The 16,461-nt window shown below is 37.1% G+C and overlaps 1 protein-coding gene across 2 annotated transcripts; it reads right to left on the bottom strand.

Annotated features, from left to right (window-relative positions):
* Positions 1 to 8,866: 8,866 nt before the first annotated feature.
* On the bottom strand, positions 8,867 to 13,797 carry FATB (fatty acyl-ACP thioesterases B). Of its 2 annotated transcripts, none has more exons than XM_010251579.3 (7): positions 13,507 to 13,797; positions 12,122 to 12,773; positions 11,806 to 11,939; positions 10,363 to 10,476; positions 10,025 to 10,196; positions 9,858 to 9,926; positions 8,867 to 9,445 (listed from the first exon to the last, which is right to left on the bottom strand). In XM_010251579.3, the coding sequence occupies exons 2-7, from the start codon at positions 12,626 to 12,628 to the stop codon at positions 9,176 to 9,178; spliced, it is 1,266 nt and encodes a 421-aa protein (XP_010249881.1). In that variant the 5' UTR covers positions 12,629 to 12,773; positions 13,507 to 13,797; the 3' UTR covers positions 8,867 to 9,175. The 2 variants fall into 2 exon arrangements, with proteins under 2 accessions (XP_010249881.1, XP_010249882.1); XM_010251580.3 differs by lacking the exon at positions 13,507 to 13,797 and adding an exon at positions 13,274 to 13,451.
* Positions 13,798 to 16,461: the final 2,664 nt, after the last annotated feature.

Genomic DNA, 16,461 nt, shown 5'->3' with positions numbered 1-16,461 from the left:
TTATTTTTTTGGAAGTTTTATTTCGTTAAGATAAATTGTTTTAGGGAATTTGAATCCTGTTAGGAGTTCTTACTAGTTTTGATTTCTTTTGATTTTCATCAGTTTTTCCTTGAGAATCCATTTAGAAGAGGATGATGATCTTCTCCCTCTTTTTTCACACTTCTTATTACATAAGATATTCACGCGAGAGGTCATGTTAAAGAATAAAATCCTATTTAGGGACCTCACCTAACACCTTAAGCTTTTAGATTGCCTTGATACTCATATCTACCCTTTACACATGTATTATACCGGATGGCATAAGCTTAAAAAATGTGCATGGTCATGCATAAATACTTCAATGCAGCATGCCATGAGATTACCCAACTAACTGTAAGGCTTATATCCATGACTCCATGAGATTTCATAAGCCAAGAGAATCAATCATATCTCGGGTGGTTCTGGGCTGTGAACGTTTCTAAATTTAGAAGGGCTCAACACGAGAGCCCATTCCCAATGAATAGTGGAATCTTCAGATCGGGTACCCATTTTGCACCTCTCCATGAAATGGTGTAAATTATCACTTGGCTAATCTTTTGGCCTCAAACACCTCCAAATGAAAACGAATGGAGGAGCCATCAAGAATAACTCAAATGGCATTTGGAGTCTAGAAAACGAAAATCCATATAAACTGGGTATGAGTATGAGCAGTAGCTGGGAAAGATGACGAAGTATTAAGTTTTGTTAGCAACCAAAACATAAAAGAATAGATCATCTGTTACAAAGAAGAAATGGAACAAACAAAACAGTAAGGCTCGGTTTGGAAAGAGTTTGTGCTTGTACTCCTTCCAAATTGAGCCTAAATGGTGGAGTTCACGTTCGGTGCACCCATGGGTGCACTGGACGCGTGAACCCGCCAATCGTCTCTGAAAAATAACATTAACGTTAACGGGAAGGTGGCTGTTAATTGGAGTGTGGGGTTGAACCGATACAAAAAGACAATGAAGCCCCTCCCAGTCCCAGTCTTAGTTGAAACCTTGAACCCTGTCTCCATCGGCGGCCATTTCCTCTTCTTCTTCTTGACGTGTTCCTTGTTTTCTGTTTTGAACAGATCGAAGGTGACCATTCTCCAGAACCTGTGTATAGTTTTTACTTGAACTTAAGCATAGTCAAACATTACACATGGCCGCTGGTGTGAGCTGAGCTTCAGGTCACTTTTGATCTGTTCAAAATAGAAAACAAAGAAGAAGAAGAAGAAGAAGAAGAAGAAGAGAGGAGGAGGAAAGTAGAAGGGGCTCCGCCCCTGTTTTTGTTCCAAAAAAAAGAAAAAGATGTTTGTTGTTCTAGAAGAAGAAAACAACAACAACAACAAAAAGCATGCCTTCTACGTATCGGTGCCGGAGTCTCGCAGCCGATGAATGATGGCTGGTGTGGTGTGCTCTCCAATGTGTTGGAGTTGGAGGGTTCGACAGAGGAGAAAAGAGAAAATAGGAGACAGGGTTCAAAGTTCAAACTAAGACCAAGACTGAGAGGGGTTTCATTGTCGTTCTGTGTTGCACACTCAATTAACGGCCACCTTTTCGTTAACGCTAGTCTGTTTTACTGAGACAACGTACTAAGACTAGGACTGGAGGGGTTTGATTGTGTTGCACACTCAATCAGAGACTCTCTCATTGGCGGGTTCATGCGTCCAATGCACTCACGGGTGCGCAGAATGTGAGTTGTAAATGGTTGACTGGTGAGCGCTGAATTATTAAGTAGTTATTGCTTTAAATGTGGGTATATTTTGTTTGGGAGTCTCAAGAAACTTAAAAGCTTAAGAAATTAGGTGAGGTTCCTAAATACGTTTGGATTCTCCAATACCCATCGGGTTTGAAAAATGGATAAGCACAGACCCACCCACTACCTTGTTGAATTTAATTAATTATAATGAGGGCGACAAGAAAGGATAAACCATTTGATCAAAGAGGCTCTGATACTATCTCAAGAAATTGTTCAAATCTGTTAGGTGAAGTCGTCAAATAGGTTTTTATTCTCTAACAGTGAGTCTAACAAGATCATTATACTCAATGATGATCTCAACCCTACAACTTTACAGATTTCCTATTTTCTATCACTCAAGATGGCTTCAAAGCTGTGAGTATAATTGGGCAGATCGGATAGTTGGGATCATTCAACTTTGTAAAGCTGTTTGATGCAAAACATCTGTCATTTTGGATGCATGAAACCATCGGGCCCAAAAAACCCCACCTGTTTGATGGATCATTGAACTCTAATACTCAATATGACAGTGACCAAAAGGACTTGAACCACCAAGCCAGACTCAAACCGAATAGCTGGGTTTGATAATTGGGCTATAGCTCAAGATCAACACCCTTGGTGACCTTCTGAGAACATTCTTTCACATGGATTGTCAATGATTCTCAGGAGCCTGAATTCAAGGATCCAACCCCAAAATGATTGTTGTATAGGGAGAATCTGCATTGGGCCTGTCCGCCGTACATATTATTCCTGAAAACCCCTTTTCTAGAGAGACTAATAAGCTGTTTCTTCACGTTACTTACACGTGGGAGGCCAGGACAGAAGGGTCAGTGTGGACTGAATTGGGATTTGTTCCTCACACTGATCTTACAACTACATCCCACCATGTATTTGAAACATTTTCCCTGAATAATAATATATAAGTATGGAAGATATTCTCAATGTACGGCTAAAACATGCTGTGAGATTAGTGTGAAGATTCTGTAGAATTCTGTCATCCACAAAAACATTTATGGCAGAGGATGACTTTTGGAAGAAATGTTGCTGTCTTCTTAATTTGGAGATTGAATTTTGATTCAAATGGCAGAAAGCTTGATACTGCAACTCATGCTCCATAATTCTATAATTCTATAATTCCATTTGAGGCCGGAGTTTCTGGATGGACAAATGGGGACTTCCTTTTATCTGTTAAATCGGCTCTAGTCTTAACAAAAAATATTCAAGAAAATTCACCATACGGCTCGGCTTGGCATGGCCCATAAAGTCTGGGGTTGGACCAAAGTTTTGTGTTGAGGTCCATCCTGGGCCTGGGCCTCCATTTGACTTAAAGTCATTTGTTATTACACTATTATTTTGCTAAATTAATGCAAACTCGAAGTCTTGACTTCTTTTTTTTTTTTTTTTCTGATAAACAACCCAGGTGACTGATTCAACTGAAAAATTAGCCTGCAGGGTGGTGGGCTCAACTATCATGCCAGAAAGACTTGGTACTGGAAGAACTTGCAACTGATCAATCGGCATCATAAAAGCGGAAGGTGGGTTCTCATCAAAATTCACATAAAATTTCGATTTATCAAAATCTTTCCGTTATCATAGATTTTTTCAATGAATGAAATATAAAAATTTGAAAAAAAGACAATTTTTTTAGAGTGGTTCAATTGAAATACATGGAACAGGAATTGAATATTTAAAATAAATACTTTTTTGACAGTAGCATATATTCTCGACACTAAGACTGAAATGATATTGGACCTTGATAGGTGAATATTAGGGTCATCATTCTGCTTGCCCAATTCAAAACATGCATAAAATAGTAATTAGATAGTTGAATTATTATTTAAGGATTATGCTTGTAACAATTCAAAACTCTAAGAATACTTTATTAAATGAATTAAGAAAAAGAATACTGTTATAGAAAACATGGCATTGCTTATTTGCATGCATGTGACAATGGGACCCATGCATGTCATACATCCACACGAGATGCATATGCATGGCATTCAATATTTGTCTCTCACTTGAAGTCGATGGAATCCTTGACCTCAGCCATTTGCATATTTATTTATTTATTTATTTATTTTGGCTTAATGGGACTATACAATAGGGTGGTAATCCGTCACCCATCCCCCCAACTCTGGTGGCAGCGGGATTTGATCTTAAGTTTCTGCTACAATGAGTCAAAAATTCTATCAACGGAGTCATCATCAATTATCAGTTTTTGGTTAAAATTGGTCCAACATTACACTGGTTAGTGTGTCTGGTACCATTATTGTTTCTACCTGAAATGTTTTGGGTTAATCAATATAAATTGGCATACAATCTATTAATCGAGGCTATTTATAGTTTAAACTCGAAATAGGCATACATTAAAAATGCATGTATAGGGTGCTGTTTGTAGAGACTTCAAATTGATTTTTCTTGCTCCAAAGGGATGAAGTCTAATCATTTTAGCTGTAATGATAATGTTACGCAAAGAACAGATATGTCTCACTGACCATTCTGTATTGATCAATCCAAAATGTTTCATGTAGAAATAGCAATGGTACCAAAGACAAACCTAAATAATTTAGGTTTGATTCTTTTGATCATGAGTGCTGGTGGTTCTGAAGTAAATTTGTTTCATGAAAATAATTCACAAAACTAAACCCAAAAAAAAAGAAAACTTTATTTTCATTTATCCTTATCATTGAAATAATTGTTGTTGATTTCCTGTTTGCTTGGTGGTTTTAAAGTAGAGATTCTTTGAATCTTGATTTTAAAACTCAACACTAAAATATCTTTTTGGTCACATGGATGTCCCCTAGATGGATTGATCTTTTGTGGTTGCATTTGGCAAAAGCTCTGTGTTATGTCCCCTCAATTTTAAGAATCCCCACCTCACAAAGAAAATAAAGAAAAGAAAAGCTTAAACAAATAAAAATGGTAGACCAAAAGGCTACAGGCCACAAAAGCATTGCTGTCTTAACCCTGCTTAACCCTGTTCTTATGTGAAACTAAAATGGAACTGAGCTTCTCTTTGGATGACCTCCTGTCATTTTGAAGACTAACCATGTATACCCAGATGGATTGAAAAGCAAATTCTGGATCTTATTTTGCTAAACTGAGATAAGATTTGAACTTTAGAAAATAAGCATATGTAATAATTCTGTGTAGCTAATGTTGTATGCAAAAGTGCCAAGATCATCAAATCTCTCATGCTGCCTTTAATTCAACTAAACTTGTCAAGCGAATCAATCTGACCCAAAGGTACATGTTTCTTAACCGAGCCCCACCAACTTAATGAAACAGAATTTACTGAAACCACTCCAACCCTACAGAGTTCCAACAGGTATTATCCTGACCCATCCTGTGAACAGTACCCATGTTTCTTAGACTCCAGTTTCACTGTCACCAGTAATGGAAGTTTCATGATACTACACTCTGAGCATCTGTCACCTGTGAACAATACCCATGACAAAATATCTAATATTAATTAAAGTAGAAGCATCAAAACACCTTGAACAAGAGAAAGAGAAAAGAAAGCAAAGCAATACAGATGATGTGGGTTCATTACAGATTTATACATAAAAAAAAATATTATATATATATAATAAAATTGTTATATATATATATTGGAAAGCCGAACTCAAATAGCTAGATATTCGGCTTGGCTCAGCTCGTATCCATCCTATGTATAATTAACCCAAATCCCATCTTAAAGCCAGTTAACTGAGTGATCATAACTCCTAGTCTCTTAACTGTTCAAATTCGATGTTTCTTGTGCTTAGCTTCTCAAAATCTCTTCTAAAACAATTTAGGGGCATTCTTTCTTTTGGATTTTGAGGGGTGGGGAGGAGTTGGTCAATGGGATTTTGATTTCCACTGACCAAGAAACCTATATTCTTTTTTTAGATTTATGTGGGGATCAGGGAAAGTTTATTTTCTTGGGTGTCACTTACCTCTCCTAGGTGGATAAATAACTTTCCCATCTGTGAGGAAAGTTGCCAATACTTAAATGAGACAAAAATGCCCCTTTTAATATTGGATTTTAATGGCTAAAATGGTCATTACCTTATTTACATGGAAAATAAAAGAACATGGATAAATACACTTACCCGAATAAGTCTTTCCTGGAAACACTTACCCGGATAAATGTATTTACCCAGATAAGTATCTTACCTAAAAGCAAGCGTAGCCTTAATCCTATCAGATCTAACAAATCAGTATGGCCCTCGATAGAGTAGAATGGTGAAATGGGATTCAGATTCATCTGACTAGGAGTACAACTCTGCCCCAAACACAATATATTAAAAGTTAAAACTTCAACCCTATTTTCAACATGCCCGGATCTCCTACACTTGCACCTTATATTAAGGCGTACACTAACCGTCCAAATTCATAGGGTGGGGGCTTCTTGATTGGTCAAACTCTCAAATGAAAAAAAAAAAAAAACAAATGAATATGATACTTGAAGAACTTTGACCAATCACCCAATCATACCCATCAAGAGAACACATATTGCATATAGACTATATACTATAATTGCAAAGTGCCAACTAGTAGGTTGGTAAGGTTTCCTATTGGTCGTAACAGAGATTTGTGATTGAATCCTGCCGGCACTAAAATTAATTAGGGGGATGGGCAACCTCTCTCTCTCTCTCTCACCTAACCTAACCTTGGTCCTTACCAAAATGTATTCTATTGAACCCGCATATATTTGGTGCAAGGTTTTAGGAATTTTGGTTTTCAAAGTTAGAAATTCAGTTAATGGAAAAAACCAAATTAATCAAAATCCATTATGTAATATGTAATATATAATATACAATATATAACATATAATATATAATATATATAATATTCTATATATTTATGTATTAATATATTATATATAATGTATGATAATGAAATTCAAGTTCATAATATATATATATATATATATATATATATATATTAATTAAATACGGTTTTTAATCGAAATAACCAAAAATCGTACTGAAAGTTTCGATTTTGATTTTCTTATAATTTGGTTTCGGTTCGATTTTCATCTTTTTATTTTGGTTTTAATTTATTCAATTCGATTTTTAATCAAATACTCAACCCAACCCCGAAACTGGGTTTTGAGATGGCCGATTCTCCAAAATGTTGATTTAGTCATGTCTATTTTTTTATTTATTTGAAATCCTGTCATGTCCTCTTAAATAAGCTTTTGTTTTTATTGAATTTCTTTTAATTTTTCGCATTCTTCTAGCAGGATGAGTGGTCAACCCAGTCGACCTATTCGGTCCGAGCGGTCATCATCGAATCTGATTGCAGGTAAGTTTTTTTACAAGGGTTGAGACTTTGTTAGCTATCTCTTTTCTTTCTTGGAAAGCCAAAAGAGATTTTGCTGTATGTGTTGTTTGTTTTCATTGCTGTTTTTATCTAAAATATTTTGAGTTCATAAATTGGCATACAACAACTGTTATTTTACTACATGAATGGGAGACTGTTTGCAAAGAGTCAAATTAACAGTTTTAGCCTCAGAGGCTGGGTTTGAAAATGATACAAATGGAGTGTAAATCTCGGTTGAGAGTATATTTGATTTTGGCAACATTGTATTTATGCATTGACAAATGACAAAAAACACATTTTCCAATGCATATTTACATATATAATGAGATGTAAGAGTACATAAAAAAATAAGTAAATTTGCATTTAAGTGAGTTTTTGATAAAAAAAAGGCATATGCTTTATTGAAATTTGTGTTTGCATCCATTACAATTAAAAATCTATTTGGTAAGGAGGTAAATTTGTCGGTACAAAATTAACCCAACTTTGCAATTTATATGAACCGTTTTACACTTTACATATTTGCATCGTTTTCAAACGCAGGCAGTGGTAAATTCCAATCCTTCTAGTTGAAGTGATTCTCGTATTTGATGCGACGATACATATCTACCAATTTGTATTGATGGAGTTCAAATCAATCTCCCACAAGATAGTTTCCCACAATACATCCCGGCGCCATGTATTAAGAACATCTTCCAATAATAATACCAGAAATGATGAAGCATCATCGGGAGATCTTCCCGATACAAAGCGGAGATGTAGTGTGGGCTGATTTCAACTCGCATTGATGAACCCAAACGCATGTAAAAATATTAATGGTAACAAGCGAAACCTTTCTTAGCTATAATTCCCCCGGTTATTACCGCTATAGAATATCTACAATAAGACCATATAACACGGTCAAAAAAAATTAGATTTTATACATAAGAGTGCACACTGCACACCTATACAGTATAACAGTACACACCAAAGACCTTCAAATCAAATCCGCATCCAATGTGGGAAAAACGACGAGACCCTCATTAGAAAATGAAGCCACATGACTAACCCTCAGTAGAAAACGAAGCCACATGACTAACCCTCAGTAGAAAATGAAGCCACATGACTAGTTGACTAAAAATGAAGTGCCAGTTGGCATTGTCTTTTGCTTACAAAAAAATCACAGGAATTTGTACATACAAACAAAATAATGGCTAGAATAATTTTAACAATCAAACATGCATTAATCTATTCTTTTTTATTATAATTCCATCTTTCGTCGGATAAAACTGAGTTAGGCAGCGGCTGGTTACCAACCAGAAGTCCATAACAAAATGGCAACAACTCCACGCCATTACGTGCCTCCCAAAGCTTACCGCCTTTTCCATAAAATGTACAACAAAAGTAAAAGAGATACTCCCGCCACCAAGACCAAGGTCTCTCCTTTTCTATCATCCGCCTAAAACGATCATTGGCCTTCGCCATTCGGCAAAACTTTCGTTTTCGTTTTTATCTTTTGAGACCCGTTGACGTGGAGTCCAGTCTGCTACCAACAAAGAAAAAGCAGATTCGATAGATTCAGAAGGGAAGAAGAAAGTAATTTCCAGTATCCTCGAGAAATTTCATACGAAGACCATAGCCAGACGGGATATATCTAATAGTCGATGACCACGACCACCAGGATTTGTAATTGTATTACTCGTTGATAATCGACAAAGGCAGAAGCGGAGACACTTCCCCAGCAAATTACGTCCACAATTTCACTAGACATCTGGCCGTGGGGAGGGGGCATTGGCATGAAGCCAACACAAAACACTCTAAAATCTAAAAGTCCACCCTCTGAGAAATGAAAGCATCCATTAAATAAAGAAATGTTGGCAAAATTAATATGAAGAAACTGAAAATACATCCAGCAGCAATAATTACATGGCCGGAGGAGGCCTTTTGATAAAAAAAAAAAAAAAAAGACGAATAATATAAAGACAATAACAAAAAAACAATCAGAAAAAAAAAAATATATATATATATATATATATATCTGAGGTCACAAGGAAAGATTCTACACAGGTAATTGGAGAGGAGAATATGATGCAGCAAATTAATATTAACTTTGCTAATCAAGGCCGCGATGTTGGTAAATGGTAATACACTATGCGCTTTCCGCTGGAATTTCGCCCACATCATCCAAGTTATTGGCGTTTTTCGGCCTCCACCCAGTCCTGGCCCTCAGAATTTCGGCCCCACTCTCGAGACGGAGCAGGTGCTCGCACTCAACGCCGTTAGCATCAGCCGATCCACCTGCAACATCCCCGCAGATAGCGGTCAGGGACTGCAGCACACTGTCCCTGCCACATTCCCTCCTGTACTCCAGCGTCAAGCCAGACAGCACATGATTCTCCAAGATCGAAACTGGAGCACTCTGCAAAGCACACCATTGTCTTTCAGTGGACAATTTTCAATCCATGGAAGGAGCTACAGACTGCAGTAGAGATTATAAAAGACTACGGAAGAGAAGGAATGCATTGGGAAAATGAAGGGCCTATGTTATTTTTGTGTCATCGAGGAAATCAATGTATCAGCAGAGGCATCTGATGATACATGATGTGATAGGAACTAGGACGTCGATATGTACCACAGTATAAAAACAAATACGTTTGTTCTCAGTTAGGTGGAATCAAATCAAAGCCATGGATTCTAAATTTCTATGGGGTTCTTAAATATGTGAGGACTGTGTGTCGGTGCTTCCCAATAAAGAAATCATAAATATATACTTGATAAAAGGAAATTAGGAATTTTTTTTTTTGATAAATGGAAATACAAAATGCATCTACCTCGAGAATCCAACCAATGTACTTCACATTGTTCACATGCTGATTGACATCCAAATCATTCCATCGAGGCTGCAGGTTTTTGGAAGATGGGTTATAATTAGGTGCACAGAGTTGAAGAATATTAACGAACTATGTATAACCTGTGCATATTTCAATCTCAGACTTACAGTCAAACCGCTGCGGACATAATCGGCTGTGTTGTCATCGAGTTTTGGTAACTTTCTGCTATCCTCTTCCAGAATAGGAGCAGAGTCAATATAAAAAGGTTCTATCTCCCCTCTGACCTCCTCCGGAATTTTTGATAACTTTCTTGTTTGCTTATTCATCATTACCCACACACTGTATAAAGCCAAAGAAAAAGCACCGACCACCAAATATCAAGTCAGCCACAACTACCCCTTTTAAAACTAAAATCATGGATAGCACTAACATATCATTAGTGAGAAACAGTAATCAACTCTTCAATATCACTACATTTACAAAAATCTCTCCAAAAATTCCCAACCTGGTAGCTCGTGTGAGTGTTTCACCAGTACTGGAGTCGCGAAGAAGCCAATCTCGCCGCATCCCATTCTTTCCAGATGCTCCAACCCATGTATCCACTTGAACAACATCACCCCTGCCAAGATCGTAAGAAAAACAACCAGCCTTATCCCATTGGCTACTTAAATAAGAATAGAGAGGAGGGCGATTAATAACTACGATATGATTGTTATGACTATGTATTTGATAGTTGTTAGCACCAAATCCTTAACTTAAATGTAGAAGTTACCACACAGAAAAATATAAATGATCAGTTCAAGCTCCAAATATCTCATATAACTCGAAAAGTACAAAATTAGTGCCCTCTAAGAGTATATTTGTTCAGTACAACCAAATGATGGTATGTTGCTATTATAAAGGTTATAGTATCATGAGGAATAGCATCTAAGTGAAGATTTAATAAATTAAAGTCAGTTAATCCCATAAATTCATTAAAAATATAACCTCAAAGATTACAAGCTTGATTAGAAACCAGAAAACGTGTATACTGCAAGATCTAGACTTACTATTAATCTCAAGACTATAGTCACTATTTCTTTCCTTAAGCTTTACAAAACTCTTTCAAACTGGTTAGGTGCACCAATCTACTATTCATGGGTGGTGGTACAATGCATACAAGTTTGCAAACAATTTCACTTGCACCTTTAAGTCATTGAACTCTCTCTGGAATAACATCCAACAAAAGATTTATCAGGTTGAAAAATTGAGAGTTGGAACTCAAACAATCTGCTTTATGATCATTGACAACGTCGATAGAAATTTAATCCAATATAGGAACTGCTACCATCTATTGACTACATGATCTACACATCCAGACTTCAAAAATAAATAAATAAACAAAGAATCAAGTTGTTGCCGACCAAACAATAGAGATCCAATTAACTATCTGCATCCAGATTGTCATGGGTGGAATTTACCTAGGAGAGAACAGGGGAAGAGAGATGTAACTGGCTTGAGTTTACTTGAACAGTTAGCTAAAAAGCTAATCCAGTACTTAAAGTTGAGAGGTTTGAAGCCAGGACTTGGGTACCAATTACCAAAATCACAAACAAATAACTGAGCAAAGTCGATATGTTGGGTCAAACTCCAATATACAGTTAAAATAGCAGCAGAATAACCCTAGTTTGCTGCTTTCATTTTGTACCTTCCACCAAACAATACAAAGACATAGGACAAGACAAACCATGGAGGAAAGCAAGCAAAAAATATCCCTCTATAAGTCTAGATGGACAGACAGAACATACAATCCATCCTAAAGTGATTCCTCATATTGAATCCCTTGAATCTCAGTACTGATTAAACAGAGGGACGGGGGCTCAAATGTTTAGACCAAGAAAAGAAAAATACAGGGAGAAAGAAGACAATAAACATGTTGAACCAGCAATTATCCAGGCATATATCTTACCAAATAGGATAGCGTTCCACCACAACCTGCATTTTAGTAACCACCCATATAAGGTTCCTTCTACTCATTTCCGGTGTTGAACCAAAACCACCACCAAGGAGTCCCGCAGACCTAACATGATTCAGCGCTGTTTCCTGTCCACGGTCACGCCCAAACATGAGAAGTCAAATATGTTTTCACTTGCAAAACAAGTAAGGAAGAAAGAAATATATGCATGGTGTATGCAATGACACATAATTTTAATTTTTATTGCCCACACCATGAAGAAACGATTTTTCTGGAATCAAATAAAAGGACAATGGATATTCGGTTCAACCTGTAAATGGTTCATCACCGTCTCTATAGACGCAGTCCGATCAGCACCTATTTCATATGACCTAATTGAAAAATTCTGCCGAAAAACAAGCCCATCCTGTACAATCCTCCCGAGACCAAATGCATCAACAAGCATCTCAGGTCGCCTTGGCTTCCAATCAAGAAGCGTCCACTGCTTCTCAGCTGCCAAGAAGATGGTTGTGATGGCTGCAAGAAGCACGCTCCAATCAGGCAACTGATTAATAAACGTCCTTGGTGGCGGAGACGGTGTATCATCCTCAGTCTTCAAGCATTCCATCGGTGAAGTCAGACCAACAGAGGTCCCATTGATCTTAGGAGGAGCTTGGGCATTCACCTTAACCTGCAAACCACCAGAAGAAGCAGATTTTGAATTGATACCACGGGTATCCAAATTGTCCGAACCTCCAAGCATCATTGACGTTTTCGATGAAGCCGGAGATGGAAACGCTGCGGGGAAGAACGCCGAGGTGGCGGCAGTGGCAACCATTTTGACAAGGTGGGAGCAGCCGGATATATCAATGCGAATCCGAATATAAGAGCACTTGCGCTTATAACCCCCCACTCATGCAACCAAAACTTGCAGAGAAAATAATAAATTTTCACGAAAATGCACGACACTCTGAGGTATTGATCTGCAAGAGAAAATGTAAAAATCATTTAAAATCCTCAATATCCTTGCATATGTCCAACTACCAACCAGGAATCTCCATTTCATTTCCTTACGATGGATCAGAAAACACATTCATTTTCGAGAAAACAATTCCCAGAAAAAGCAAGAAGAAAAAACAATAAAAACATAAAACTTTATAATAACACGAAATACATTAATAATAGAAAAATGCAGGAGGTTTCCGGAACCGGAAAAGTAAAATAAAAAACGGAGAAAAAAAGAACTTTAAATCGAATAATCTAAATAGAAAAAAAGCTTATGCAGATCTAAAAACAGAGGAATAATTAGACAGCAGAAAACGTTAAATCTAGCAAAAGAGAAGAGAGAGGGAAACGAAAAAACAAAGATAAATTTCACGAAAACAACTGACATAATACTAAACACAACAACAGCACCAGATCTAAATTTCAAACCAGAAGAAAACAAAAGAAAGAAGAGGCTCCAGTCTTAGCTCATTACGACCTTAGAAAAGAAGAAACGACCCGATCTACAAGAAAAACCGTGAAAAAGATCCTGATCTACTCCTCATTGAACCTCCATTGGAGATCAAATAGCCGCTGAGGAGAAAAAAATGAATAAACGAAACTTCTACACAGAATCTCTAATCTCCCATCGAAAAAAAAAAAAAAAGAAGAATCTCCGTACCTATATCAGAGATAATGAGAGAGAGAGAGAGAGAGAAGAAACAACTCAACTGATTAATGCACCCGACTTAATCGCAGTGATTCGCGTCGGGTTTTCTAATTTTGGATTTTCCTTCAATTTTTCACTGCTTCGCTCCTTCCAGAGTTTTCAACTTCTCCTTCTTCTTCCTAGGGTTTCGTTCGCTCTTTTTGAAATCAAAATTTTGCTTCCACTTTTCCCCTCTGATAAGAGAGAGAAAAATAGAGAACCAAAAGAGAGAGTGAGATAGTGAGAGAGAGAGAGAGGGGGGGGAGGGGACGTTGCGTTACGGGCCAGCGGCTTTTTGGGTGGCGATTGGCGAAGTTCTGGCTGTCCAACGCCTCGCTTTTATACCCGCCACCTGGCCTCCCGCCTTTACCTTGTTTCAAGTTTCGACTTTAGACTCCGTACGCTTTTCAATTGAAGTTACAATTATGCCCTCACTAGATAGAATTAAGTCCCACCGATCACCACTCCAACACTCACGAGCATTAAATCCATCAACTGGAAGCTGTTAGGTTGTGTGGGGGCCACGGCCACCTCTGCGGATGAGATCTTGCCCAGGAGAAGGTCTCGTCGTCTGACATGGCGGATATGGCAGTAAGGTCGTGTTTGTTTCCAACAGGAAACTCGACACGCTTAAAGCCTTAAACCACGCGTGGGCGTGGCCGTGAGTCCGTGACCCAAACGCTTGGGTTTTTGTTTCCGCTGGCTTGACGCTTGACGCTTGACAGACACGCAGACGCCATTACTTTACTGGATTCAACTCAAAATTAGCAAAATACTTAAATACCCTGGTTACTGGTCTAAATTTCTAATCAGTAATCACCAATGGCGTTTGGGCTTAAGGCCCATGATGACCATTAATGGGCTTCTAATTTTGATGCCGATTTGTCTATTTCAATCAATTAATTGGGTTTTCAGCTGCCTGATGACTTGATGTAGACGCGTTGCACGTTATAGCCCGTTGGATTTTATAAGTAGCTCACCTAAATCCATTATAGCTAAACAGAACTCCCCGAGTTGATGAGGTGGTCCACGTCCACGAATCCAAGATGGTCAAATTGTTAGTGGAACTATATTAATTAATTTATATATTTTTTCTTTAAAAAATCGCGTTTTTTCACTTCTAAACAAAAAAAAATAACATGGTTATAATATATTAATATATACATGATAAATCATAGAAATATATTTTGTTATTTTTATTATAAATTAAAATTTTATTTTCGTAAAATATAAAACTACTAATTCACAAGGGACCATCCTGGATATCTGGCCCAGCCCGGGCAGGCCCAATGCGGTTGATACCCAATAATTACCAGGACCCAGACCGGTCCATGATCATCATCCCTAAATTGGGTGTATGACCGGCATCAATTTCCGAATGGCAACGGGATACGTTTGGGGCTGGGACCACACTCGGATACTCCTATCCTCATTCTCGACTGATTTTCATTGAGAAGAAAACTTTCATTTAGGATTTTCAATGTAGATGGGTTTTCCTTCGGAGACTTGAATCATCTAATATTTTAGTTAAAAGTGTTTTTTCGAGAAAAGATTTATTTAAAATAAAAATATATATATTTTTTCATATATAAAATATATAATATTATATAAATATAAATAACATCTAATATATAATCAGCGTCAATACGGGTGGGGATACCACTTCCCATCCCTATCCTCGCTCGGGTACCCTAATTATGTCTGGGCCAGTCAACGTATATCCCAGACCGTATCAAAGTCCAAAGGCATTGGGTATGGGTCTCGTGGGTTGGTTTCGGGTCACAACTTTTGGTACTAGACCCACTGGATCAAAATTACTCACATACAAGACAGGGACCGGTTGCATCTAAATGGATCATATGGCTTTATTTGGAAAGAGTATAAATACGAATATATATAATGTAAATATATATAAAATAGTACAAAGTTTTGTATTTTATATATTTATATTTGTATTCCTTCCAAATACAAATATATATAATATAAATATTTGTATTTGTATTTGGAAGGAATACAAATACAAATATATATAATGTAAATGTATAAAAAAAAAAATAACACAAAGTACACGGTTTTTTGCACTCTATGTCTTTGTGCTGTTCCCAAACTGAACCTTACAATACAATATACAATATATTCCCCAATCTGAAAAGAGTACAAATATAAATATGTAAAATACAAATATAAAGTTTTATAATATATAGATAGATAGATATTTCATGGTTTTTAAAACTGGATTGGGCTGGATGGTCGGACAAGAAAAATTGGGAACCAATCAGATGATCGGTTTCATTTTTTCTCAAAATCAGATTTTTGCAAAAAAAAAAAAAATGTTGATTTGGTCAGCAAACCACTAACCTAGGCAGTTGAACCATTCAAACCGTTGAATAATTTTGTCCGTTTTTCTATTTTTTTGTCAGAATGGGTCAACTATTCAGTTCGAACAGTCAGACCATTCAACCCAAAAACCAAACCCCTGGCCAATTCATTGTTTTGATCGATTTTAAAAACCTTAGATATTTCTATTTATACCCTTTCCAAGCAAAAAAAGCATTTCTGAACCGAGATTTATTTTCTTTTGCTATACACTACAAGGCTTTGGAAACTTTTAATTGCACGACCGTCTTTCTTGAAGGTTGGTGGAGTTAGGTGGCAAATTCAGCACAAACATCTAACATATACACATTCCTCTCAGGATTTCTTTATTGAACGGGCAGGTGCACAGTTTTTACTTTTCACAATACGTCTTTTTGAAGAAAAGAAAATAAAAACTTCTCCACGTAGAAAAAGAGAATAAAAACGTTTCCACATAGAGCTACACATAAGCCAAGCCGCCCATTGATTTTGACTGCACATCTGGACTCCATGGAGGCAGGTTGCATAGCAAAACAGATAACCTGAAACCCAGCCAGTTTGAGACCGGAATCAGTCCTCACAAAAATTATTCCCACAACACTTGACAGCCTTGTATTTTAAAA

Source organism: Nelumbo nucifera, chromosome 8, assembly GCF_055504915.1.
Source record: "Nelumbo nucifera cultivar China Antique chromosome 8, China Antique-T2T, whole genome shotgun sequence".
Taxonomy (NCBI): Eukaryota; Viridiplantae; Streptophyta; class Magnoliopsida; order Proteales; family Nelumbonaceae; genus Nelumbo; species Nelumbo nucifera.
This window is presented reverse-complemented; position numbering and strand designations above follow the sequence as displayed.

Excerpts from the sequence above, each read along its gene's own strand:
- FATB (XM_010251579.3), bottom strand. The coding sequence starts at position 12,628 with ATGGTTGCCACTGCCGCCACCTCGGCGTTCTTCCCCGCAGCGTTTCCA. Across the intron at positions 10,197-10,362 it reads ACACTCACACGAGCTACCAG|TGTGTGGGTAATGATGAATA; the intron begins GTTGGGAATTTT and ends GGCTTTATACAG. Across the intron at positions 9,927-10,024 it reads ATGTCCGCAGCGGTTTGACT|CCTCGATGGAATGATTTGGA; the intron begins GTAAGTCTGAGA and ends AAAAACCTGCAG.